Source organism: Rousettus aegyptiacus, unplaced genomic scaffold (genome assembly GCF_014176215.1).
Source record: "Rousettus aegyptiacus isolate mRouAeg1 unplaced genomic scaffold, mRouAeg1.p scaffold_m13_p_5, whole genome shotgun sequence".
Classification (NCBI taxonomy): Eukaryota; Metazoa; Chordata; class Mammalia; order Chiroptera; family Pteropodidae; genus Rousettus; species Rousettus aegyptiacus.
In genome coordinates, this window is record NW_023416308.1 from 88,257,114 (window position 1) to 88,284,305 (window position 27,192).

The 27,192-nt window shown below is 47.8% G+C and overlaps 1 protein-coding gene across 11 annotated transcripts in view; it reads right to left on the minus strand.

Moving 5' to 3' along the window:
• Nucleotides 1-27,192, minus strand: part of PLEKHA7 (pleckstrin homology domain containing A7) — a 205,467-nt gene that overhangs the window by 25,050 nt on the left and 153,225 nt on the right. For all 11 annotated transcript variants that reach the window (XM_036221756.1, XM_016139538.2, XM_036221757.1 and 8 more), the window contains 7 exons: nucleotides 19,107-19,629; nucleotides 18,467-18,553; nucleotides 15,808-15,861; nucleotides 6,357-6,425; nucleotides 6,101-6,181; nucleotides 5,059-5,208; nucleotides 4,410-4,511 (listed from right to left, as the gene is read on the minus strand). In XM_036221756.1, coding sequence (XP_036077649.1) covers nucleotides 4,410-4,511; nucleotides 5,059-5,208; nucleotides 6,101-6,181; nucleotides 6,357-6,425; nucleotides 15,808-15,861; nucleotides 18,467-18,553; nucleotides 19,107-19,629 — 1,066 coding nt within the window. The remainder of the gene's footprint in view (nucleotides 1-4,409; nucleotides 4,512-5,058; nucleotides 5,209-6,100; nucleotides 6,182-6,356; nucleotides 6,426-15,807; nucleotides 15,862-18,466; nucleotides 18,554-19,106; nucleotides 19,630-27,192) is intronic.

Here is a 27,192-nt window from a genome sequence, read left to right on the forward strand (position 1 = left end):
CTAAAGGAAAGTGAAGGCAAGGACTAGAGGTTACACCATCCATGGAATATAAAGAGCATCTTTTAATGGACAGTTAAATCCTGGGATCCAAAGTTTGGTTAAGAGTACAATGGGCAGTGGAAACTATACGGCCACAAAAAGGAATGGAGAACTGATACAAGCTACCACAGGGATGAATCTGAAAACATTATGCTGGGGGAAAGAAGCCAGACACATGACGTATGATTTCATTTATATGAAATGTCCAGAATAGGAAAATCCATAGACAGAAAGTAGATTAGTGGTTGGCTAGAGCAGGGGTGGGGGGATGGGGAGTGACTGCTCATGGGTACGTGGTTTCTTTTGGGGGATGCAAATGTCATAAAATTGAATGTGGGGATGGTTTCACAACTCTGAATACTCTAAAAACCACTGAATTGTATATTTTTAAAAGGTGAATTTTATAGTATGTGAATTATATGATAAAACTTTTTTTTTTTTTTTTTTTTGGAGTAATAAAGAAGGAGCCAGGCTACACGGCCATATGCACACAAGTCACAACTGAAATCGGCTGGGAAGAGGCCCCAGAAAGAGGTGAGCAGGGTCTGTCATGATTAACAGATTGTGGGCACCTTTTAACAGAGTTGTTTAAACATCAAATACAATATTCTTTCAGTTTTTAAATTATTATGGGGGAAGACAGCCTTTGTTCATCCCTGTGGACTGAGGAAGGCCTCACATTCCCACCTCCCCAAGGCACCCGGCCACCCTCGACTGGAAGAGTTCTCTCATGTGAGAATTGGACCTGTCCAATGCTGCAGTTAGACTATGTGCTCCCTGACACATCCCACAGGACGAAGTACTCAGCAGATTCGCAGTACATGTATACACTGAATGAATAAAGGACCAATCACATAGAATTCCATGATCAAACACTGTCCAACAGTTGTGACAACAGATGTCCGAGGCCTCCTTCCTAAGGGATTCACACTCTCATACGCTCCCCACCTATCCAATACCGACACACATCCTCAGGACTGACGAGCAAATAATGACCTTGATGTTCAGCTCCTCACCGAAGTACCGGTGTCCTAAAACAGACGTGTTATTCAGCCCAGAGTCTGTGTATAAGCTAATGCGACTGTCTCAAGAACAGAGGTCCCCAGGTAGAGTGCTGGGAAGAGGTGCAGGAGGAACATGGGATGAAAAATCAACTGTCCCTCTCCCCTCCTCTGGCAGTCTACCTGGCATACTTCTACCTGTCAGTTCACAACCCTGCCCCACTTTGCCTCTGTCAACCCCACATGTAAGAGAAGAGCAGGAAGGAGCAAAGGCCAGAGAACCTATTTCTCCAAGGGTGATGGAATTTCAGAACTTAATGACAAGTTGAGGGAAGGTTTTGCAGAGCAAGGAGGTGGGGTTTCATTCCTGTTTCCTCGCACCACACTGGGCAGGAAGGCTCCTGTGTGCTATACTCAGCAGAAGCTTGAGATCATTGCCACGAACTAGGAACACCTACAGGTAGCCTCACCTGCCACTGCCTCTTGCCCAGTAACCTGGATGTTCTTTTATCCTCTGGCTTCCCTGCCCAGGTGGCCATGAAAATATTCATAAATAAACCCACTCATATGAAAAGGCTATGAATTATCTCACAGCCAAACCTGGCTTTAGGGAGGCAAGTTTCCAGGCCTCACTACCGTGAATGTGTTCGGGGCCATAAGAATATCTCCAGCATCAGTGATTTTATTCAGGACTCTTGACAGCTTGCCTGGCCTAGAATTACACCAAAGAAGTTAGCACAGAGCCTGCTCAAAGAAGAGCTCTGTGAGCTCCCCAGGTCATTGAGCAAAGCCACCAAGCTGGATGGAAATCAAGCTGCAGAGAACAGGATTCAAACTGACCTATGTCCTAGTAACACACAGGGCTAAGTTCTCCAGCGAGTCTGTGACAAAATCTGTATGTCGTACCCATTTGTTTTTTGGAGGGGAAAAGTAGTTTCTGAGCCTGTTGTATACTAAATTACCATAAAATAAGGTGCAGTAGAAATATAAATGGCTAATAACCATATGAAAAGATGTTTAACCTACCAGTAATTAAATAAATGCAAATTAAAACAAGATGTCCTTTTCAGCAGATAGATGGGCAAAAATTAAAAAGACTGATAAAATCAAGTGCTGGACAGATGTGGGTAGATAGGTTCAGTACTCTCACTCACTGTGGGTCAGAGAGCAAATGAGTATGGCCTTTCAGAGGGTGTTCTGGCACTATCTGTCAACAATGAAGATATATACTCATCTCGACTCATCAAGTCCACTCCTAGAAACCTATCTTAGATAAATGCTAATAAGTAAGTTGAAACGGCAGTTACATAAATGCCTACTGTGGCATCATTTACAAACGCAAAACACTACAAATAATTAAAAATGCCCATCAGAAAATGAATGGCTAATTAAAACACAGAATCTCTAGACTATGAAATTCTACACAGTAGTTAAGAAATAATTTAATTTCATTTACTTAGGCCAACAATGCCCGGCACAACTTTCTGAGGTTATGGAAATCTTCTGTCATCTGTGCTGTCCAATACGGTAGCCACCCACTAGCCACACACGGCTACTGAGCAACTGAAATGATTCTAGTGCGACTGAGAAAGAGATTTCTATTACTAGTTAATTCTGATTAATTTATGTTTAAATTTAAATAGCTACCATATTGGACAGCTGAAATTTGGGAGTATCTTTCCAGGAAAGATTCCCCCCAACATAAGGTGATGACAAAAATCCAGTTATGGAACAATGTGTAAGTATGATTCTTCTTAAAGTAAACCCAACTCCCACCCCCAAATAAAGTACATAATTCTATGTATGTGCATGTTTGGAAATGCACAGGTCAGAAAAGCAATGCTGCAAACTGATGGCACTCATGACATACATGTACGGGGAAGGTGGTGGTCTGAGGCAGAAAGGGGAAAAAGACTTTTGTTTTTCTTTTTGCTTCTCACTGATGGGCCTTTTCAAAGAGATACAGTCATCTGCTATTTGTATAATTATAGAAACATATGGAATGAAATGCTAAAAAAATTACTGCTAAAATTAATGTGGTTCCTTGAAGTCCAAGTAGATAGATGTGACAGGACAGTTTAAGGAACTAGTAACCAGAAATAATCATTTCAAGGACTTTGTCAGCAATATTCACTTAGTATTTTCAAGCCACTATGCTAAGTTCTGGAAATACACACACACACACACACACACACACACACACAACACACACACACACACACACACACACACACACACACACACACACACACGGGTGGGAATTATTAGGAAAAAAAGGGGAGATTTAAGTTCTGGGGAACCCAGCAGGCCAGCTCGGAGCCACAGGCAAGAGTCTCCTCCACATGGCCCTGGATAAGTTGCCTGGAACCTGCTCAGAATAGTGAGTGGAGGGATAGCAAGGCCTGGGGAAAGCTTCCCGGTCCTGAATTTCCATCACTTTTTGGGGTGAGGCTGATATCAGTAGGGTCAACACACTCATTAATGACTTAAATGAAGAGCCTAGAACTAGTTCATCAATTACCAAGTCTCACACCAAAACTGGCCCAGCATGGTGCCTCCTACATAAGAAGCCTCGATCAATGCTTGCTGAATTCAAATAAACTGAATTTATATTAGCGCCCTGAAAGAAGAGACACGGATCTGAAGTTAGGCTGGAAAGCAGGTTATTTTGTTATAATGTTGAGAGTGGAGTGGGAGCCTGGCTGGGCACCATAGCGAGGGAACAGTGGGCAACGGGAAGATGTAACCACACAGGGCCTTTCTTCTCTCACCGTTGAAGACAGAGGCAGCTGTCGACAGGGTGGCCTGCTTTTTAAGGATAGAGAAGGCAGGGCTCTAAGGCTGCCCTTCCTAAGTGGGGCAGGGGCCACAATGATGGGTATCTCCAGGCCTGGCCTTCAGAAATGCTAGTGACTGCCTAGAGCCGAGAGGCGCCTCCATGGACCTGGATTCACACTACCTCCTCAGGTGAAGGCTTGATAACATCTGTCTTCAGGAACCGGAGGAAGGAAGGGGCAGGGCTTTCTGCTGCTCTCTGAGTAAATAGGAACCCAAGATGGGCCAAGAACCAAGAAACACAGATCACTCTCAAGTCTCTATAATGCTCTCAAGGCTGGTATTTGTCTCCTCTTGGAGCTGTTTCCCCAAATGATCAGTAGTAAAACCCTTATGAAAATGTCCAAGAACTTGTCTCTGAGAGGCAGGGGAACTGGAGGGAGGCTGAATATCACAGCCTGGTTAGGGGAAGGGATCCCCAAGGGAGAGCCTGGGTTGAGGGGCAAGCCGTGTCCCAGTAGAGAAAGAGAAGACCCTGGGTGGGGATCTCAGAAGAAAGCAGAGCTCAGAGGAGAGGAAGAGCCCTTGGGTCACCTGGAAAAAAAAGGCTCTTCTGTGCTGCTCCTGCAGGGTCTGCTTCAGCTGTCCCACATCACTCTCCAACTTCAGATACTCATTCCAGGCATTTTCCATCTCCTGTTGGCCAAGGAAACACTTCTGATTCTTAGCTGTCCCCTGGCACCCCGAAGCCTCATGAGCACCTATGCTCCTGACCACTGCTGACCCAGCCAGGGGAAGAGGGAAGGAGTGTTCCATGGGTCTTGGTCTGGCCTGGTGAGAGACAAGGGTTGTCCTCTCATCGCTCTGACTCTGGCCACCTGTACTGTCCCCTCTTCTCCCCTTGGGGTTGCTTTGGTTCCCAGCCCTGGCGAAAAGGGCCTGTATCACATCAGATGAACAAATAAAATGTAAATTCTGATGTCTTCGAATTAACTGCGCACAGAGCAGAGAATAGCCTTGCAGGCCAGTGTGAGAAATCTGGTCCCTTGGGTGTCACTATAGCCATCCAGGAGTCACTGATGCAAAGGACCCGAAGGCACTGGTGGAGATAGATATGTCACCTCTAGACAAGGTAAGCTACTGTCAGGAGGCACCTGCAGAAGTTTTGGTACTCAAGACTCTCGCCCCTGCCCAGCCCGACCTGAGGGGGAAGTGTCTGCCACCCTCCACACCCTCTACGCACAGTGGACTCTCTGGAGAGCTCTGCCCGGATGTGGACGAGGTCCTCCTGCAGCAACCTCTGCTGGTAGGCAATCTTCTCAAGGTGCTGGGGCTGGTCTCGGTACTGATCCATCTGTCTGTGCAACACCTCCAGCACAGACTCTAGCTGGTCCTGCACCGGGCAAGGGTCAAAGAGCAAGACAATAGCAGGACAGTCCCTGGAGGCCTCGCCACACCACGCCAACAACTAAACAAACCTGCTGGATTCTAACTGTGGCTGAAGGCGTCGGTGTCCAGCTGGGGCCTGAGAGCCAGGGCCTCTTGTTCCAGCTCTGACCCTGCCCACTGAGTGGCCTGGGGCAAGTCACCTAACAGCTCTGTGCCTTAGTTTCCTTATCTACAAAATGGGCACAAGGCTACCAACTCCTTATAGGATTAACAATGAGGATAAATCAGGGTTGGTGGAAAACTAAGCTCCTGGGACAAAGGGCATGTTATAAACCTTCAGCATCACAAACATAATGCCTTATTAAAATGTAATAAAGAAAAAAAATAACACTAAGTGTCTAAGAGACTAAACATCAGCGGCCCCCTCCATTCTGCCCCAGCCCATTCCTGCCCTCCCATCCAGACTTCCTTCCTCCATAGCCCAGATTCTAGAAGAAAAAGAGCTTTAGCAAGCGAGGGTCTCTCCCCTGTCATGACTGTGGCAACTTTCTCCAAGGCAGCTTCCTTTTCCTGGGGTTCAGGGGCCCAAGACATCATGTATGAGCCAGTGGAGCTCTCCTCTCCCAGGCTCACCCACCTCACCAGGCCTCCAGGGAGAGGTGGGCCAGGGCAGAATTGAGGGGGTGGAGGAAGAAAGGCAGTGGTACTTGGAATAGGCTGAGGTCTCCCTATAAGGTATCGTCCAGGTTCAGAAACTTCCCCAGGAGGCACCCGTTAAACCCAAAGACACTGTTGTGGATAAACCAACACCTGTCGTTTGATACACTTCAGTCTATAACTAAGAAAAGACAAACCTCCACTCCACCAGCCTCAGATCACACAAAACTGATACATACTTTGTTCTCCTTGAGGGCTCGTATCTTGTCTTCCAAGTCCTGGAGGATCCTATCTTGTTCACAGAAGATGCTCAGTTTGACCTGCAAGCAAGAACAGGTTGGAGAGAGCCTGAGATGGTGAGGGAAAGGGCTGGCCCTGCCGTGTCATCAGAAAGCCTTTGGCTATGGAACCATCCAAACTCTGCCTGAAGCTGCCCACCCCGGGTCTGAGGGCAGCAGGCAGCCGAGGGGTCAGCCTGTCACTCTGGTCACTCACGTCAATGTCACTCTCAGCAATCTTCACTGGCTTCAGGCTTCGATCCTTGAGAAGGTCCCGGCCTGTCATCTGGGAGGTGAACAAGTTAAAGGAGATTTAACCATGGAGCTCGAAATTACAACTTGGGAAGGAAAGTTAGCCCACGATGGATGGGCGTGGAGGTATTGGCAGTGGCAAGTACGGTCACAGCACAGAAAGGGCAAAAACCAAAATCTTTTTGTGATCCTAGTAGCCCTTGTAAACTTTTCAAAGAAAATGTAAATGTTCAAGTTACAGTATTAACTGTAGAAGGTTGTACTTGCTCAAATGAGTTCAATATGAATCTTGGAAGATTTGCCACCAGTAAGAGAGTTTTGCTACCAAACCTGGGGTCAAACACGAGTGACGGAAGTCTATGACCCCTGTCCAGGGCAGTGTGGTGGGTGGACGAGGAGGAATAAGCAAATCCTCTACGTATTGTCAAGCCTTAGTTTAAGAAAGTTTCTGAACAGCTCACCTCCCATGAGTAAGGTCAGCCTTCCTCGTTCTACATTATTTGCAAAGAGGACCTGGCCAAGGAAAGAAGAAACCTGGACAATTCCTGGCTGGGGTTTTCAAGTGATTCTTGAAAAACTGGCACTAGGTTGTACTTGTATAAGTGACAGGCTACCCTGTCCTCTGAAGAAAGGAAACCACAAAGCAGCAGACAAAAATCACCCAAACTTATGTGCCAGTAGAATTTCATTTCCCATCCTTCTTTTGACCCAATGTGGGCAACATGTTGTCCATCTTTCACTGACCCCCATAAAGCTAAATCCGAGTCTTTAGCCCATGTTTTCATTTCCCCCAAATCTTCTTCTTGCCAAAAGCTATGTAGGGGAGAGGAGACTTTTTCACAGATGTCCCCTCCACAGCCAAGCCATGGTCAGGAGTAGCCAGGATGAATGTGCCCTGTGTAGGAAAGGCTGTTCCACTGAACTCCATTTTGCACATCTGACCAGGGACATGCAGGATGTGGCTAACCATGGCTGAGATAGCTGGCATGTATACTATGCAGAGGGTTCCAGTGCGGATGGACAGACAGCTCCTGGAGAGGTGGCCCTCACTTTCTCCCCACTCCATCTGGGTGGTCCAGTAAGTTTGTAAATGTGAATCCGAAGCAGAAATATGTTGGCAAACATTTTCCTCAGTACTTATGCCACCCATGTGCCCATACTTCCTCTCTCCCTGACAATCATCATCAATAAACCCAAAGTTCAATGGAAAATACCCTCTCCATGCCTTGGCCTGAGGACTGAGTCTGGCTGCAGACCCTCACCCACCCATTCCCATGTCCCCTTTGGTCACACAGTAGAGGGCAGGGACCACTGTCTTTTTTCTTTTTATCTTGGTAAAGTTAGCCTGGAGCATAAGGCCTGGCACACTGGAAGGCACTTGGCAAATGCTTATTGTATTGCGGGTAGGCCAAAAGAAAATACTTATAGGTCAGTGCTGCAGAGTTCCTGGAAGAAGCAGAACTCCAGCCAAATTCTGCTCTTCAAACTGGGAGATTTTGTGTACATACACATATACACACAGTCACGGAACACAGTGACTACAGCAATTGCACACAAACAAACAGACTGTGCTGACTCCTGCAAGGGCAGAGGGAGAGGGGAAGACGGCATTAATGCTGGTGAACCACAAACAGGCAGGACTTGGGCCTTTAAACTCCGGAGAACCCAGCAGGTAAAGGTAGGGGAGTCTTCACTGTGCCACGAGTCCATCAAAGCAGAGGGTGAAGTTTGTTTACCCTCCAAGGGACTGACTCTTGGCTCGCTTCCTGGGAAAGAATCATTTTCGAAATGAGATATGCTTTGGGGATTCTTTCTCCTAGCAAAACTCTTCACCTTATTTCACTGAAGCTTTTTACAGATCATATCTTTTTGATACTGAAATAGCAAGGCAGAAAATCTAATTGAGCGATGCCTCATTTATCCAGCATCATCAAAAATGATGTATTCCACACAAAAAGGGCATTTTGAGAAAGCCAAATCTTTTAAACTTTTTGATGGAAAGCTTACTAAAAGTATGCCCTTCTCTGCCTTCACAGAATACTGAATATAAATTCAACTTTTTGGATGAACCATAGTCGTTATAAAAATCAATAATAGAGAATTTCTCAGAAGCCAGTGTTTTAGGACTGTTTGCTTCCTGATAAATACTCCCAAATTTCTGGACCTTAATTTCTATTTTAGATCGACATATGTTTCTTTTATGTCTCAGGATATTCGCAGTCCCTCTCTCCTAAGAAGCAGCTTTCTCGCGCCCCCTTTTAATGCGCTGCTGTTAAAGCGCCGAGGGTTGGGAACTGGAACTCGGATCGAGTCTGTTAGAATTAGGAAATCGACACAGATGACACACTCGGTGCTTCTCCCCGTCTCCCTCCCTCTAGCTGGGTTTGGTGCCCTGCGGGAGAGAGCCTCCCACACCTTGTGTCTCCCACAACTACGAGCCTTAGTACATCAGGCGATACATTCTGTCTCCCGCCACCGGATACTAACCAAACTAGGGGTGGTGGTGGGGACTCTGACCTACTTTCTGCGTATCCTCAAAGCTCAGCCAGGGCCCACTGTATTGGTGATACTTGGGAAATATCTGCTTAGTGAGTCTGTGAATGTAGCAAAGCAAGATGAATTGGCTGTGCTCAGGGCTGACACCCACTCCTGTGGAGTCAAGGCCACGGGCCTTAGAGTATGGGCTTCGTGATAGTGGTTATACAGCTCAGGAGCCCTTTAAGCTTCTGAATTTTATCTTTTTCCAAACAGCTGAGGCTACTAAGACATATCCACAAGTAGTGTGTTACACCTAATTTTCTTTTAATATTGTGCTCTGTTAGCAATGTTTAAATCCATTTAAAACATCAACTATGGGTCCCCAACATCACCATCACCAAAAAATGTGAGTCAGTGGGCACTCATCCATTTGAGAGAGTGTCTGCATCAGAAAGGCATCGAAGGCCACCCAGGTACCTCAGTCCCCTCCACATCCCCAGACACCTTTTCTCAGGGCCCGGGATGACTGGACTCAGCACCTGCTTCCCAGCCTGCAGCCTCCCTTGGAATGCAACAGCTGGCCATATTTCACTCAGTACTTCTGCATCAGTCGAAGGGGGGATGGGAGACACCCATTTTGTTCTAGTCCAGCTCTAGACATCGACACCCTGCTCCGAAGAGCCACCGCAATCCCAGGGCCACAGTGGAATCTGAGGACACCCCCAGGTCCTCCAATGTGACCAGGAACTGCTGCTCCCTCCCAAGGAACTCATGCTTGACTACCCAGACCATGCTGGTCTCTGTCTAGGTCAGCCCGCATCATGGAGGCAGACAAGCAAGAATGGGAACACAGCACAAGCTAGTAGCAAGCTAAGCAAGCCCCCCCCCCAACCCCTGTGGCAACACAAAGGATGGAGTCACAGAACGCCACAGATGAGAGGCTCAGCCTGATGCACCAGCCACAACTCTGAAGGGAGCTTCAATATAAAGAAAATAAACCGAAATGACTTGCAGGAAGCCTGGGGGTGGTCAGGAGAGCCCCTGGTTAAGCAAGTGATGGAGTCGGCACTGAGCCAGAAGCAATGGAATGGCCCCGCTTGGAGACACAGATCAGATCATCTTACGCTTCTCCTGGGCCGACAGCCCAGTGCTGACTTCTTCAGCACTTTGTAAAGCACGTTGATCAAAGGTTCATTATTTTTTATCTGTTCCAAACAAAAAAGGCAAATACAACAAAACGTAACAGGTGAGACATCAAATGACACTTGGAAGAGCCAGAATTTGGGGAACTGGCAAGGGGAATCTCGAGAATGTGGAGCTCTGCAATTCAGTGACTGGGTCTCAGTCCGCCTGGGTTGCTTCCCAGCTGTTGGACCTTTCTGGAGTTCAGTACCCAAGTCTATGAAATGAGGAATAATAAGTTCTGCCTGAAGGATCTTTGTGCAGGCTACCTTACGTGAGAATGCCAAGTTCAGTGCTCATCATCTCCTTCCAGGTACTGCTGCAGAAGGTAAGAGGGAACTTTGCTCCTGCCTGGTCCTCCCTCTTCATATACTGTAAGGCAGTGGTCCCCAAACTTTTTGGCACCAGGGACCGGTGCTCCTATGAGAATCTAGTGCCTGATGTTGTGAGGTGGAGCTGAGGCAGTGACGCTAGCGCTGGGGAGCGGCTGCAAATACAGATGAACCTTTGTTCACTTGCCCACCACTCACCTGCTGTGCGGCCTGGTTCCTAACAGGCATGGCCCAGGGGGTGGGGACCCCTGCTGTAAGGTACCAAATATTTACTTTAGAGCAGCACCATCATTAGTCCCTGAGACCCTCACCTCCACCACATCTGTGCTGCATCTAAATAATTATGTCTTACCAATGGTTCCAAATGCTTACAGCTCCTTTGGGGGAGGACTGTCCAACTCGCTACAACAGTGCATCTCGGCCCTGGCTTGAACACTGGAATCACACAGGAGCTTTTATAAATACTGATACCTGAGTCCCAACTCCACGAGACTTGGATATAATTGGCCTGGGATGGGGCCTGGGCATCTGGATTCTTAAAAGTGGCTTTCAAATTTTAGCATGTTTCAGAATCACCTGGCAAGTTTGTAATATACAAATTTTCTGGGCCTTATCCCCAGAGGTTGTCACTGAGCAGGTCTGGGATGGGACTTAAGACTATTTCTAGCAAATTTGCAGGTATTGCGGATGCATCACACTTTGAGAACCACTGCCTGCTTTGAAACAATGTTTCTCAACCATGGCTACACATTAGAAACACCTAGGGAGGTTTTTGTTTGTTTGTTTGTTTGTTTGTTTGTTTTTTAAGAGTAATATCTGAGTGTTATCAATTAAATCAGAGTCTCTAAGGGAGAGGACTCAATCACCGATATTCAACTAAAAGGCTCCCCTGGTTGTCCTAGCTCATGGTCCAGGTTAATAATCTCTGCTCCAGAACAACAGACCTCAAATTTTAGTGTGCACAAGAGTTACCTGGAAGCTTAATTTTTTAAAATGCAGAATTCTGAGTACCGTCTATCTCCAGAGGCTCTTATTCAACAGAACCCTCCGGATGCACAATTTTTTTTTTTTTTTTTATTGAGCTCCCAGGTGATCCTGATCACAATTTAAGAAACTTTGCTCTTAACTTTGTTCAGAGAAACAGACCCTGAACAGAGAAGCCCTGATCTCAGGCTCAAATAGTCAGAAAGAGCCTGGAGGTCAGGTATCTGGAGCCACTGATGATATTTTCCTCATCAGGGACAAGGGTCTCTCTGAGGTTGAGTGCAACCTGCTCCACCTACAAAGGCACCACCTGAGCAGCTTGCTGATACCCTCCCCTCCACCTCCCCATCCTAGCATCATAGCTGCATAAAAACAATTCATGGTGCCAACAGAGAACCCCAACACACTCTCTTCAGACCCAGCTGGGGTACGGGTCTTGAAGAGCAGCATGTAGATACCAGAAATACAATTCAGTGAATACACCTTTAGGGTGGGCGAAGTACATGGTACATGGAAGAAAGAAGGCAGGTGTGGAATCAGTCACAGGTTGAATCCCAGCCCCATAACTTTGCAGAAGTTACCTCTCCAATACTTGGGTTCCTGGTTGGTAAGGTGCAGATAATAATTCCTATTGCTCAAAGATGCTGAGATGCCTGAGTGAGATAGTGAACGTCAAGTGCCCAGACACTGCTAGGCAGGAACAGATTCTTAATCAATATGGAGTCCCTTCTACTCTGGCACCACCAAGTAAAATGCCAGAGAAGTTAACATTTCCAAAAAGAACATTAATACAGTTGTCTTCTAAGACGGTGCAGTGTGCCTTTGTGTGATCACTTGGCACTATGACAGGAACGCTCCCTTCAGGAAGAAAAACCTCCACATGTGGGGAGCAAATGCTGCCGATTCTGGAAAATGAGCATCTGCTGATGGTGGGGATAATGGGCTCTGGATTCTTAAGTCCATGGCCTTTGGGGCAGGGACATGCGGTACCCTGGGCCAACCTGAGGGAGGCAGGGAGACTGTCCTACAGAGAGGCTCACCTCCTTACTGGTGACCGTGGAGGCTGTGCTCGTCACGATCTCCACACCCAGGCCCTTTCAGCTATGTCCACAGAAGCCCTCGTCCCAGAGACCCCAGCTGGACCAACAAGCGGCTCATTTTGTCCAGCATGTCATAGACTCTCGGGAGCCAATGGGTCTCAGGATTTTCCTGACCCAGTCACTCATCCCATCCAGTGCTTCTCTAGCCTCAGCTACACCCCAGTAAGGGGATGTTCAGCACAACCTGTGGTGGCCCTTTTAGAAGTCTTTCTTCTACTAAATGAAACCTATCGACTTATAGCTACTATCCACTGGTCTTACATTCTCCTTAGGGCCACAGAAGGTACCTGGCAACATCTCAGAGCTTTATAGACTGTCTCTATGTCTTCCCTGAATCGCCCTCACCTCTGACCATTCTGCACTGGAGCTGTGCTGGCTGCTGCTGCTTGTTGCTGCCCAGCATGCCCTCCCACTAGAGACCCCTCTCCCTTACTCCAGGAGAGGCTAGGCTGAAAGGAAGTGACCCTAGGTTTGTGGGTGGTCACCTTCCCTGGCTGTATGGAGACAAAGTAGAACAGTGACAACATGGCCTGAGCACCTGGTACACGGCCCCTGGAACGTATATTCCCTTTTGGGCTTAGCAGGTTGATTGGGATTTCAGACACCTGCAAACAAAAGCATCCTGTTTAACACTGGAATCGATTCTTGCAGGCCCTCAACACCTCTCCTTTGGTTCCAGCGCTTCCCTCATCTGGATCCTGAGGGGAGATGCTCATCCGGGAACCCCACACCCCAGCTGGGTCAGAGCAGACCCACTGCCTCCCTGATCTGGGCACCCTGTCCCTTGGAGGGAGGCCAAGGCGGTGCCAGCCCTTCTGCCAGCCATGCCAGACTGATGACTCACACGCAGCACCAAGCCCACATCTCCTCCCACACGTGCTGCTGATGCAGTTCATCTGGGGGACTAGTTCTTGGAGAGGAGCCAGCAACTGGAGCAACAGCTACAAGGCCAAGGAAACTTTGGTATCAACACAGCTGTTTCCCATGACAAATAGTGACAATTTACAACTACTGATGTTCTGGGCACACATAGCTCCTAGCTAGTGGAACACCCCAGGGGTGCACCTTGCCTCTATCACATCAAACACATTTCCTGGCTCAGTTCCATCAGAAACTCAATTCCTCCAGGTCCAAAGTAGTGGAAGCAGCATTTTAAGAGGGGCTGGGAGGCAAGGTGATTAGGTACATGAGCTTCACAGTCAGAGCGACACCCAAATACAGACTTCCCAGTAACTACTTATGTGGTCCTGCGAAAGCCATTTATCTCTATGAGTCCCAGTAACCAAAAGATGCCATCGCCTTTCTTCCAGGGCCGCTGCAGGGTTACAAACAGGAGTCAAACACAGCGACTGGCACACATTATGCCCTCTATTGTTATTAGCTTCTGTTGGGGGCCAGGACACACAGGAACTCTTGGCTCTGCTCTTCTGTCCTGTGCCTCAGTTTCTCTCCCTCTAAATCCCCTTTAACTCAATTCTACAATATTGAAATAAAACAAACCTGAGCTGGATCTTCCTTCCAGGAGTGCCAACTGTGAGTTTCAGCTATCCAATACAAACGGCAACCAGAAGACAGGCATTCCCACTAATTCTGGCTTGGGCACTTTAGTCTTTCCTACACTGTGCATCAAGTACCGTGAAGAGTGTTTCATGGTACACCTGTGCAGCTGCTGAGCCAAGCCTCTGCCAGGGGCCACGGTGCGTGGATGCTCTAATACTTTTGTGACGAATGCATGGCCCCAGGCCGGGCGTGAGAAGAACTGAGCAGGCGATGTGATGACTGGTGGTCAGGAAGGCTGGGGACTGTGGATGTGGCAGCATGCAGGGCAGCTGTAGGCTGGGGGATGGTGGACCTCTCCCCAGGCCCGGTGCGGATGGTGGGTGTGGTGGAAGGACCCTGCCCCGTCCCATTAGGGCCAGGAGGATGGGCTGGACTGCCCATTAGCCCGCCTCACCATGCTGAGCACTGTGTACCCTGAGGCATCACTACTACACTCACGCCACATAAGCTAAATGTGCCCTGGTTGTGAGAGAACCCTGTTTTGCTCATGTCCAAAAGCCAAGTCAGACTTTTGCTCACCGCACCTTCCTTCCAAAAGCCTTCGATAGAATTGGGAACCTGGATGACCTGCCCCTACCTCCCTCGCTGCCCTAACCGCACCATCCTCACCCTAGTTCTCTTCAGCTCTGGCCATCCCCTTCCCTTTTCCCCTAACCCGAACCCTTTGGCTCTTCAAGGCTCCACATACATGCCACCTCCTCCAGAAGCCTTCCCAGCACTGCAACCCACAGTCACCTTCATTAGCTCAGCTCTGAGCACTGGGCCGCATGGATCTTTGCACACTCACTATAAATAAGACTTTTATTTGGGGATATTTTCTATCCCTAATGCAGAGAGCTTCCATTTTTCTTTTGCATCTCCCCTAGGTTCCTCCATGGCTGGGTACACAGCAAGCATTCAGCAAACCAAGGAGTTAAATAGTTGATTTCTAAACAAAGGCTTCAGCACGAGGAGGCCCCCCATCTGCTGCCATAAGGCCTAATGCTCATAGTCCTGCTTCTACAAGGCTGGATGATGGTTCCCATGTTAAACATATCTCAAGCCAGGTCCATAAGGGATTGGAGGAGGCATGCCTCTGTGGCAGTCACCTGGGTGTCCTCCCATGGGCCCCTCACACACCCTCTCACACCACAGTTTAAATTAAAGGCCACATTCCTGCAGTCTGTTGCATGGCTCAGGCATAAGAAGAGCTCTTCACAGTGGGGACTTTCAGAGAGCTCTGTGGATGAAACAATAGCAGCCCTTTCAGGCAGGATGCTTCTCACTCGCTCTCTTTGCTACAGAGGCTGATTTATAGCCTGAAGTTTTATCACCTACAGGGAAGAGTCCAGTGATCATCTCCTAAATGGGGATGAGATACTACAGAGCCTTTCAGAGCCACATAATTCCATGTGGAACCTTCTCCCCCAGCAGCAAAAAATCTACCAAACTATTTGAGGCTGAAAACACACATCAGTGGTGCCCTATGAACCAAACTCACCCCCGCCCCACTGGAAGTTCTGAAGAAGCAATTGGTTATCATCTGGAAGAACCTTTTGGCTTTGATCATGGACAGAAAGAAATTAGAATCCTGTGTCCTCATTCTGTAAGTCAGATGCCTTACAGCAGAATCCACAAGAAACTGGGTCCAGAGTTTAAGGCTGTAAGAAATAAAACTCTTATGATTCAGACAACAGACATCTTCATTTAGGATACAGTTAGGATAAACACCTATACTGCCTTTGGCTTGGGCTCGGCAAGGTGAGTACCCAAAGGAAGCAAGAATCCAGATGTTACTCACCTTTAGGTCCAGATACTCCAGGTCTTTTTTTAGCTGGAGGTAGGTATCATCAGCCTTCAAGTGGAGCATAGAGAGAAAAAAGCCAATTATGAACACCAAGGGTTTCCATAACTCAGGGCTTCATGTATGAATTATTTACATTGCACAGCTTCAGGGACAAGGGACCACAGCAGACCAAAACATCCAGGACTACGGAGGAAGCGCATATGTCTCAGTGCAGCTCAGAGCCCTCTTTCAGCACAGTGGATCTTGCAGGTCACTGTGGGGAAAGCCAACTAGTACCCTCATTAGTTGAAGGGACACACATCCCAACAGAGGGCTAGGACAGCAATGCCACTGAGGTGGAGGTGATCTCTTAAGAAGTCTACTTGGAAGAGGGCATGCCACACCTGAGCTAGGGGCCCACTGATTACCCCGGCTCCAATTCTTGCCATCAAACTTTTGCAATGGGTCATTCACATGCATGACATAAAACGACCCCAATTCGTATGGATAAATGCCTGGAAGAGGCAGGAGGATGACCTAGGATGCCCGGGGAGGTCCCTTATGACCTTGGGTTTCAGAACAATGAACACTAGCAGCCACTGGAAGCTTCCTGAAGTTTTGGCTTCCTTTGCTCAGGGTGGAGCCAACGTAGCCATGTCAGGAGCTAGTCGAGGAAGGTCTAATGTCAGACCTATCTGCTTGTGTCAACTCTGACAGCCTGTCGAGTTCTTCAGAATAATTACCAGGAAAAGTAAGAATAAGGAAAAGTGATTTCCTAGAACTCATGCTTCCCAAGTAACAGATCACAGAAGCTAACTGTGAGGCAGAGGGGCTGTGAAAACTTAAGAAAAGCAGTCCAGGCACCACTTTCTTAGCAGACTATGAGGCCTCCCAGCAAGCCAAGGTAAGCCAGGTCTGAGAAGGTGGTGCCCATTTACAGCTCTGATGTAAAACAGGTATACAGGTAAACAATGTGAAATGTTCAGGCAGTGCTTTTAAGCATGAAAAGGCCTGAAGAACCATTGCCAGGGACACTGGTGGCTTGCAAGGTCTTATTTCTGCCCCTAAACTGTCCCCTTATTCATCTCTTCTTCTTTAATCAGCCAGTCCCTATATACTTCCCAGAGCAATAAGGACAGAGTAGAGGAATGTTATTAAAAATCTCCCAAATTCATAACTTACAGTTTTTGTAAGTGTTCCCTTACATTCACTTTTCCAAATACATTTCCTGAGTGCCTAGGGCCCCACTAAAACAAGACAGGCAAGGAAGGAGACAATCACATCACATCACATGACCTCCTGATCTACTTTCTGCCTACTTCTATGCAGCTCAGAGGGACCAACAACTCCTTCAAGCTGCCCAAGATGCCTGGGAGAGAGCGAATGCCTGGCCACTCCCCGAGGAGCATGCCTGCAAAGCCCCACATCCTGGAAAGTTAAAAACACTGTGCAAACAGTACGTGAGTTTTGGCTCTAGCTGAGGTATCCCGGGCAAGTCACACCCCCTTCTTGATCCACTGCCTGGTGTGTGGCAGTACCTCCCATCCTACCTGACCTCCCCCAGGTTACTATGAGGTTCACCAGGGAAAAGGGTGTGAGGATGCTGTCAATCAGCAGGGCACTCTGCCTTCTCCCTCCTGGTTTACACACACCTTTCAGCATCCCAAAGGAGTGCCTAAGGTGGCAACAAGGACGACAGCCAGCACAGCCTTTTAGACATGACCACACACACCAGCCTGGCAGTCACTACTCACAGCCAGAGAAGCCACAGTTCAGATCCCTCGCACCGCATGCAGCCTCCTCCCTGGCGCCCAGGTGTGGGCACCGCCACTGCTGCACAGTGTCTGGCGGGAGCATCAGAAGCAAACAGGCAGGGAACGAGGGAGGAGCCAGACAACAAGTGCAGACTAGAGCGCGGGCACAAGGGAACACAGGCCAGCACGTCACTCCCTTGCCCCCAAAGTGGCCCCCGGCCCTCAGAGAGCCCACCGGCGAGCGCTGACCTGGCAGGTGGGAAAGGTCAGCTGGTGCTGCAGTAACTGGCCGACGGCGAAATTTCGCACACTGGCCAACTTGGCCTGGTGCCGCCGTAACCGGGTGAGAAGCTGAGAGAGCTCCTCCAGCTGCAGGTGCATAGACACATCGAGGAAATTAGCCACCACGGGAGCACGACACTATAATTACTCTTCACCCCAGTGCCAGGACAGCACTGACGAGACACCATTAAGCAATTATTATATTATTTCTGTCATTAGGACAAATAAGCTCACTGGCAGCAAATGGGCTGCAGGAAGTAGTTCCTTCCAGAAACAGCAACCCAGACCCACACTTTTAAGACTGTTAACTAATCAACGCAAGGACCAGGCAGAAAGGAGAGGAGCTAATGTGAAAAAGGCAGGTGGCTAGAAAATGCTGCCTGAAAGAGAAGGAGAGCCCACATTCTCCACCACTTCCACAAGCATTTCACTGGGTCTGGGAAAAGCCCAGTGCTGACTGGGTGACCCTGAGCAAGTCATTGGACTTATCTGAGACTGAATTCCCTCAGCTCTAAAGTGAGGGTTGAAAACTGCCCTGCAAACTGCATGTGACCAGCTCAGGGGAAAACACTGGAGATTAGCCCTTTGCAGGCTGTCTCATGTCGTTCACCTAGAAGGGGAGACGAAGGCTTGCTTACCGATTTTCCATGTAAACTGGGAGCACTGACAGTGTGGGTCATGTAACCCATGGAGGGCATGGAGCGTCGGTCCACGTGAGAGGAGTTCTGCAGGCAGAGAGACGAGAAGTCATACTGAAGGCTGGGCAAGGAGGCCGGGGCGGAGGCCAGAGCCTCTGCCACTCGCTCCCAGGGCGGCCTACCACACAGCACTTCACCTCTCTGAGCCTCAGGCTCTTCATCTGTAAAATGGGGATACACACTCTCTCATCAGGTTATAGCAGTGATAGACTGTGAAAGCCCCGTGGACAGTTCAGATTAAGTTGGGTTATAATAAATAATTGAACTGATTGAAAGCAGACATCTTTTCTCACCTTCTAAGCTACAGGCAAGCAGACGTCTAGTTGTGCGACCCTAAGCGAGTTGCCTACCTCTTAATGCCTTGAGAATTCTCATCTGTGAAATGGGCCTAATGACAGCACCTACTTCTCGGAGCTGCTGTAAGGATTAAATCCGTTAGCACTGCATCTGGCACCTACAACGACTGCATAAATGTCACCTATCGTTATCCAAAATTGCTCAAACTTGTGTTGAAACCACGTGAGGCTCCCGACACCCTAATACTGAACCCCAGGACCCCCACAGGGCTCCAGAGCCTCACCTTGGTGGCATGGCCCCAAGCTTTCCTGGGAGAGTCCCCCAATGAGATGTCCACGCTCCTCCTCTGGTCTGGTGGCTTCACGGTGACCCTCTCTGCTGGTGTGTGTGGCCGCCGGGGCGGGAAGACCCTCGGGGGCCCCGGGGGAGGGAGGTCCGAGGGAGAGGGAGGCACAGAGATGGAGCGGGGCACCTCCAGCATGCTCCTGCTCCGGGCCTGGTCAGTGAGCTCCGGGGAGCCCGCAGAGATCGGCGCGGTGGGGCTGCCGTGCCGGAACTGCTGGCGCTGCTGCCACTCGTACAGCTGCCACACGGTGCCGTCGCGGTGCGCCCGGCGCTCCTCGCTCGACATCTTCAGGTGGCTAGCTCGGTCCTGCGCATACTTGTAGTCACTTGGCAGGTTGCGGGGAGGGGGTGAGGAGCCCCCTGAGGGGTGCCGGGTGCTCTTGGGAAGAGTCTGGTAGTTTTCTGGGAAGGACAGAGACTGGCTAGGACCCTGGCGCGGAAGGGTCTGGTCCGGCGGCAGGCTGAGGAGAGAGGAGGAGGACAGGTGAGACGACCAGCAAGGGTCTGCCAGGCTTCTGGAAACACAGCTAGGTAAATGTACGAAGCCAGGCAGCTGGAGGAGCCCTGTAAGAACCCCAAAGAAGAATCGAAGCAGACACCCAGGACTTTCATCTCTTCTTCCCCTGGCAGAGGACTCTAAAACAATTTTTCTCCGTCAGCCCTTTACCAGGCCAACCTGACTGCCCGCACCTGTCACTTCAAATACCGCGTGATCGGTCCTGCCTCTCCTCCCTCTCACTTGACCCATCGACTTTCCTAGTGGGTGTGCATATTTCTAGGAAGCATCTCACAACTTTCCAGGTCACCAAGACTTTCCTTCTGCACTGAGTTCTGGAGGTACTTTAAAAAGTGGCTGCCATCAGTTCCTTTCTTTCTCTACTGCTCTAACCCACGTATGGGTTAGTGACCTCCCCCAGTCAACTTTGAGCTCTTCCTCAGTCGTTTACACACTGTACTGCTTGGCTTCAATCACTCCTGTTCTCCAAAAACTTCAGTGGCTCCCCACTGCTTATGAAATAAAATCGAAACCCCTTCACCTGGTACTCACAGCTCTCTAGCACCTGACCTCAACCCACCTTGCAGCCCTGCTGTTTTTCCACTGCTCCTGCTACTGGGGCCAGGACTGAGCATGGAGAAGCCAGGTGTCTAGGGCCCAATATGTAAGGAGGCCCCCGCCACAGGCGCAGCCCTGTACTAACTGAAGCCTGAGAGCCTCACCCGCATCCCACATCCTGCCCGGCCTCCTACACCCCTGGGCAACTTCTCATGGTGGAAGGAGCAGAGGCATTCGAACCTGGGGTTGAATCCTAGCTCTACCTAATCCACTGGCTATGTGACCCCAGGCAACCTGCCTGACTGCTCTGAGCCTCAGCTTCCTTGCCTGTGACAAGAGAACGGCATTCTCTGCTGCTGTTCTGAAGAGTAAATGAGACAAGAGAATGCAGGCTCCATGCTTGACATGCAGAAGTCACTTCACCAGTGGGTGCTCCCTTCCCATCTCTCATTCTCATAATATTGTCTTTCCCTCCCCTACCTGTTGCCCTATTCACCCTCATCTCACTCATTCTCCAGGACCCAGTCCCATGCCTCTTCCACAGAGACCTTCCGCAATGCCACAGCCCTCAAGGGTTCCTGTTCTGCTCTGACCTACTTATTGTATGGTCTGTAACTTTTCCAAGGTCCTGTACCGACATAACTTTTTCATACCTGCAAGACATCTCTCCCCCAGCCAAGGCTGTAAATCCTTGGAGGGCGGAAAATGTGTCTCACATTCTGTCATATCGTCTGTGGTCTGAGAAAGTCTGGACGCATAACCAGCCCTTTAATAAATACTCCAGCTCACCAAAGCTGGATATGATCGTGAAAACTACTACCAACCAGCTGCTTTATTTTCTGAAAGAAAAATTCAGCAAAGGGCAAAGTATAGAGTTTTAATCAGGATTAAAAGTCTAAGCTGGAGGCAGCATGATGTAAACGGAAGAGGTTTTGGAGTCAGACAGGCCTGGGCTGTAATCCTGAATGCTTCTATCAATTTTATCTAACAAACTTACACAGTGCTTACCACAAGCAAGACACTATTCTATGCCAGCGCTACTCCAAGTGTGCTCTGCGGACTGGCAGATCAGCAGCACAGGGAACTTGTTAGACGTATAGCTTAATAGGTCCCACTCCGGATCCGCCCAATCAAATTCTGGGGGTGGGGCCCAGCCACCTGTGTTTTAACAAGCCCTCAGGTGGCTAATGTTCTAAATGTTCTAAAATTGTTCTAATTGTTTTAAAACTCATCTCATTTAATTACTGCCTACCTCTATGCCCTCAGGCAAATATCATTTATGACCTCACTTTCCTTATTACAAAATGAGGATACTTAGAACCACTTAATAGATTGTTGTAAGGATTTGAAATAGTTGTCCCTTTTCATCCTTATCTTTGTAATTACAAGAGGTAATTCTAAGATCTCTTTAACCCAGACTAGTCTAGTGTGTCGATCTAGCCTGTCCTCTTGCCACTAGGTGGCAGGGTTTGCTATTCGTTTCCCAAACTCAGAGGGGATCCTGTCTCTGAAGAAGGGGCAGCGCCCAAACCCTCTAACAGTGGTGGTGGCAATGTCACAAACCAGGCTGGGGTCTTCCGCTGGGACGTTTATCACTTTCCTAACCATTATTTACTCTGCCTGAAACAAAATGCAAACTACGCAAAGCACCTCCTACCTGTACTCCCACCTGGACACCCCTTCCATCTGACTCGGCAGCTCACTCTCGGTGCCGGCCTACAGCGTCCCGAAGATCAGAGTCCCCGCACGGGGCAGGGCTCCAAAGCCTTCAGCTCATCCTCTGCTAGCCTGTGCCCTCTGCCTTTGTGCTGCCTACTATCACCCCAGTGCTGGCTATCTGGGGGCAAACCCAAAGGCGAGCCCCAGCTCTAGAGGCCAAACCACAGTAACTAACCGATGACAGAAGAAAGGACACAGGAGGTAGAGTTGTAAGATGAGATAAATCTCTCAAAGCAGGCAGCACTCCCAGAGCAGCTTTGTCCCTGCCAGGAGATCCATTTTCTGGCCCCCGGCTCCAACCTTACCCCAGAAGAGTGCTCATGGACTCTTTGCCTTGTACCCTGCTCTGCAGCTGGGGAGCCTCCCTGCTCCAAAAGGCACCAAACCAGATATTCTGATTCAGCCACTACAAAACGGTCATATGAAAATGTAACACCAATTTTTATAACTAATTACTTATTCAGCAGACATTCCTCACCCCAACTTCCATATCAATTGTGCAGGACTTTTAACTTTCTACTCTGTTCTTCACTGTAACGTTTGAGTCCCTAGTTCTACCCCCACCACCACCTTTTTATTTTACACCAGAAAAAATAAAAATAGAAGGCTGGAATTTCAAAGCAATCTCTCAGAATGTGGTAAGATTCTAAGGATATGTCAGTCTGTACCCTGCAAACCATTATTCTAGAGAAATTTAATGATGTGAAGTATATATCTACAAGTTCTGAAAGAAGAGTTAGAAATATTTTCTCGTGTGGTCTAGAATCACGAGTTTGCCCCAAATAACTCTCCTTCCAATGATCAATCTAATGAGCTTATTATAAACACAGTCTTAATCATACACAAAGCAGAGATATCCATCTTCTATATTTTCAAGTAAAGGAGGTTCCTTTATTAAGCAACCAGGTCTATTTATTACTCGACTGTAAGAGATTTCACATGTCTTTAAGGAGGAAGAAAACCTGTGGGAATGCAAGGTGCAGTCCTTTCAAGACACAAGTGAATGATCTGAGCACTTTGTTTGCTCAGAGACTGACAGCTTTCTTCTCAAAAGGGTATTCTAAACTCTACCTTCAATTCCTCACTTTTACTTTTCAGCCCACTGAGAATGCTTCCACCACTAGAATGAAATTCCTCTGTGTGCTCAATGACCTCCAAGGTCAATGAACTGTTTTTATCTACCAACCCAATGTCACATTGCCCCTTAGATAAGAATGGCTCAAACTCCCATCTCACATCCTGGGGACAGTCCAAAGGCTTCCCCAGCCACCCTTATCTCCTTGCAGTTGACTTCTCATTCTTTACCTCGCCGCGGTGCACCACCACTCCACCCCCAAATACAGGCCACTGCGTGCAGCAGAATAATGCAGGTTTGCAGGCTGGTTACACAGAGACATTCCACAACCAACAACTTATAATTGCATATCAGCTGCACAGCTTTTGGAAGTCCTTTCTGTGCCCCTGCCACGAGGGCCAGTGAGAAACCTGACTGGCCATGTCATCTTTCTTCTAGCTTTCCCCTCCTATTATTCTGCCTCGTAACCTAACTAAAATTCTAGTTCTATTAATAAGGGCCATTCAAGTCTGCCCATCTAAGCCCATCAAGACACTCAGCAGAACCAAAGGCCTCTGCTACTGAGCAAAAGAGCAGCAGAGACCTCAGGTTCCAGACGCTCCTCCAGTGGTGCCAGACCCCTCAGAAAGCACCACTCCCAATAAGAAGTCCTTTTCTGCAGCAAGGACTCCTTCCAAACACAACTCCCGTCCCCACATGGTTTTCCTCCTCCGTCTCCTGGTAGGCTCCTTTATGGCGGCTCTGCTTTTGCCCACCCCTTGGGCTGGAGATCCTCAGGGGTCTGTCTTTGCCCTCTGTTATTGTTTACTCTAAGCTACAGCTTCTCAACCCTGGCTGCACATTAAAATCACTTGATGCAAGGAATGTTTTTAAAACTCCTGATGTCCGGGTCATTGGAATTAGATTTCTGGGCATGGGATGCAGGCCTCAGTAAATGTCAAACTTCTCTCATATACTGGTATCACATGGGGAGCTTTTAAGACATACTGATGCATTTATCTTACCCCAGACCTATTAAGTCAAATCTCTGAGCAGGGCCTCAAAGGATCAAATTATGTGGCCAAGATTAAGAACCACTGCTCTAAGCAGTCCAACCTGAGTGATCTCAACTACTGCCAGGGAATCAGTCACTACATCTAGGGCAATGACTTCCAAATCTCTCTCTAACCTGAATTCGCATTCCCTATAACCTACCAGCCATCTCCGCCTGGCCACTCCACAGGTACCACATTCAAGTTCATTTTTCTCTCTGTCGCTCACACCACATCTACCTATTAACCGAGCCAAACGTGAATGCTCACCTCAACTCCACCTGTGGTCTTCCCCACTTCCAGCCTGAGATAAATGTTTAGCAAAGCCTACACCTGGCCAACGTCATCCGCTACGTACCCTAACCACCCCTGCCCCACAATCCTCACCATCCTCACTGCTTTTGTTTAGGTCTCCCTCTCCTCTGACCCAAACTATTACCACCTTATGCTTGATCATTTTCTCTTCTCGGCTCTTCTGCATCTAAAACCATCTTCCATATTGTCATCAGAGCAAGCAGTTAACCTAAAACAGTAGTTCTCAGTGCCAAAATGGGAGTGGGGAACATCTTTGGAGGGCAATTCTGTAGTACCTATCATAATTAAAATCACATATATCCTTTACCTAGTAATTCCACTTCAAGTAATTTATTCTTCGAGTGCGCTTGCATTTGTATGCAAAGACGACTGGGCAAGGATAGTCACTGTAGCAGTTTGTAACAGTAAAGGTCTGTGACCAACCTAACTGTCCATCAAAAGGGAACGGTCTGAAGATCACTGTAGATTCATATAATGGAGTACTCTGCACCATTTCAAACTAATGATGTATGCTACATGTGCTGACATGGAATGATAGCTAAGAGATAGTCAAATGTATCGCTATAGACATACATATATATTGATATATTAAGTGAAAAGGGCAAAGTGAAGAGCAGGGTTTTTCTTTTATTAAAACACAGTGGTTCATCTTTGGGGAGTAGAACTTGGTTTCTGAAATAAAATAGGACACTTATCTTTCACCTTGTGAATGGAATACTGATTATTTGGGAGATTTACACACCTAGCTGTGAATTTGGTGATGAATTAGTAATTGGTACAGAGAAAACTAACTAAAAGCATGGAAATTATCTACACCAGTGTAGTATACTATAGTACATATACTATTATAGTATACTATATGCCCTGGCTTTGAATATTGGGATTGTCATAATAATGTAAAAACTGACTAGAGGTCTAAAAAAAAGTTGTGCTATAACTATACTGTGAAGCTGGGGTTAAGGTAAGTATGTCTGTTAGAAAGGAAAGGTAGTGGGGAGAGACTTAAATTCTTATCTTCTACAGTAGAATGTCAATAGATAACAATAGCTAAAAAGCAAATCAAGAGCAGTATAACTATCTTACCTGGAAATATTAGGTAAATTGAAAAATCTCCTAGAAGAACTGAGAGCAGTCACCTCAAAGGGGCAGGAATCAGAAGCAGTGATGGATCGGGGTCATACTACTTAAATCCTTAAATTACATATATGTATTAGTATTTATTTATTTATTTTTTTAATAAGGATAACTAAAATTGCCATTTTCATTTTGGGTGGAGTATATTAGAATCACCTGAGAAATTCCTTCAAGATATCCATGGACCTGCTGTATTACAATTGGAATGTAGAACTGGCTATCTGGTCAAAAAAACCTCCCCAAGTGGATTAAGATGCCTCTTTCCTACTAATACCCTTCAAACCACCATCCTAAATATTAGTATCATGCCAGGCTCCTGTTTACAGTCTATCGATGGCTTTCATGGGCCTTCAAGATTAAACCCTGTTTAGTAGGATACACAGCCTCACCAGGGCCAAAACCTTGGCTTTCCTATCTGCCCCTATTTCTGGTTTCTTCTGCTTTTATCTCCTCCCTTGGCGGTCTCATATTGACTTTGGTTCCTAAGAGTTGTTTCGCACAAGAGGGAACACCTAATTTAGCATGAGTAGCTTCTCTCTGATCACACTGCCCCCCTCCGTTGGATCCCCCCCTTCTGCTGCTAACTTCTAACTAAGTGTTGGGGTGTCACTTACTTGCTGATTGCTCCCAATTAGCATGTCCAACCAGACCTCAAACCTCAACACCACAATCCATATTCAAGGGGACCTGATATCTCCCCTTGAATAGCTAACAGCTTTCTCAAATTTTATGTTCAAAACGGAAGCCCTGATTTCCCCCGAACTTGTTCCTAAGCCTTCCCCATCGCAATAACCATCAGTTGTTCAAATCGAAATCCTAGGGATCCTCGTTGTTCCTCTCTTTCTCTCACCCTGCACATCCAATGTGGTGACAAGCTTTGCTGTTTAAGCCTCCAAAATGTACCTCGAAATTTATTTCTCTTTCCACTGACTGTTGCAACAGTCGCCTCCTATCTTCTTTGTGGGTTATTAATCAGATCACATCACTTACCTGTTTAAAAACTTCCAGTGGTTCCCCCTAGTGCTTTTTCAAATAAAACCCAAATTCCTTCCATTGGAGTATAAGGACCTACAGGATACAGCCTCTGCCAGCTTTCCAACCTCGTTCAGCAGAAAGGTCACTTAGGACCACCTAACCCAGCCCCACAAATAGCCGTTTCCTGCCCCTGTGTCCTTGGGCAGTAGCTTGTTTTCAATAAAACACAAAATGTAAACAGAATTGACACCTGGTCAGTCCCAGGTGGGAATGAGAAGGTATCTTAGCTACAGCACAAAAGGCCTTCTTTCTCTTGGTCTTAGGGGGGGTTCTACTATTTTTCGTTTTTTTTTTTTTTTTTTTTTTTTCCATGATCCGCCCTCACAACTGCCCAGTTGGACCAGATTAAAGAGGTTACACAACCCACACAGGCTTCTTCCCTAGGGGCATTACGGCCACAGGAGGCCACAGGTGGAAAGCCTTGGGCTCATCAACACGGAGAATGAAGTCTGGTGTTTTAGCACATACACATCAGGCCTGTGGCAGACTTGGTCTGGGCTCTGGCACATCCACTGTGGCCCCTCAAGCCGCTGGGGAGCTGTCTGCCCGCACCATGGCTGTGATATCTCCTCTCCAGTCAGTGATTTGTTTCACAAGCCTGAGGATGATGTCTTCACAATGAAGACAAAACACAGTGGCTTCTGGGGACAATGAAGAAGCT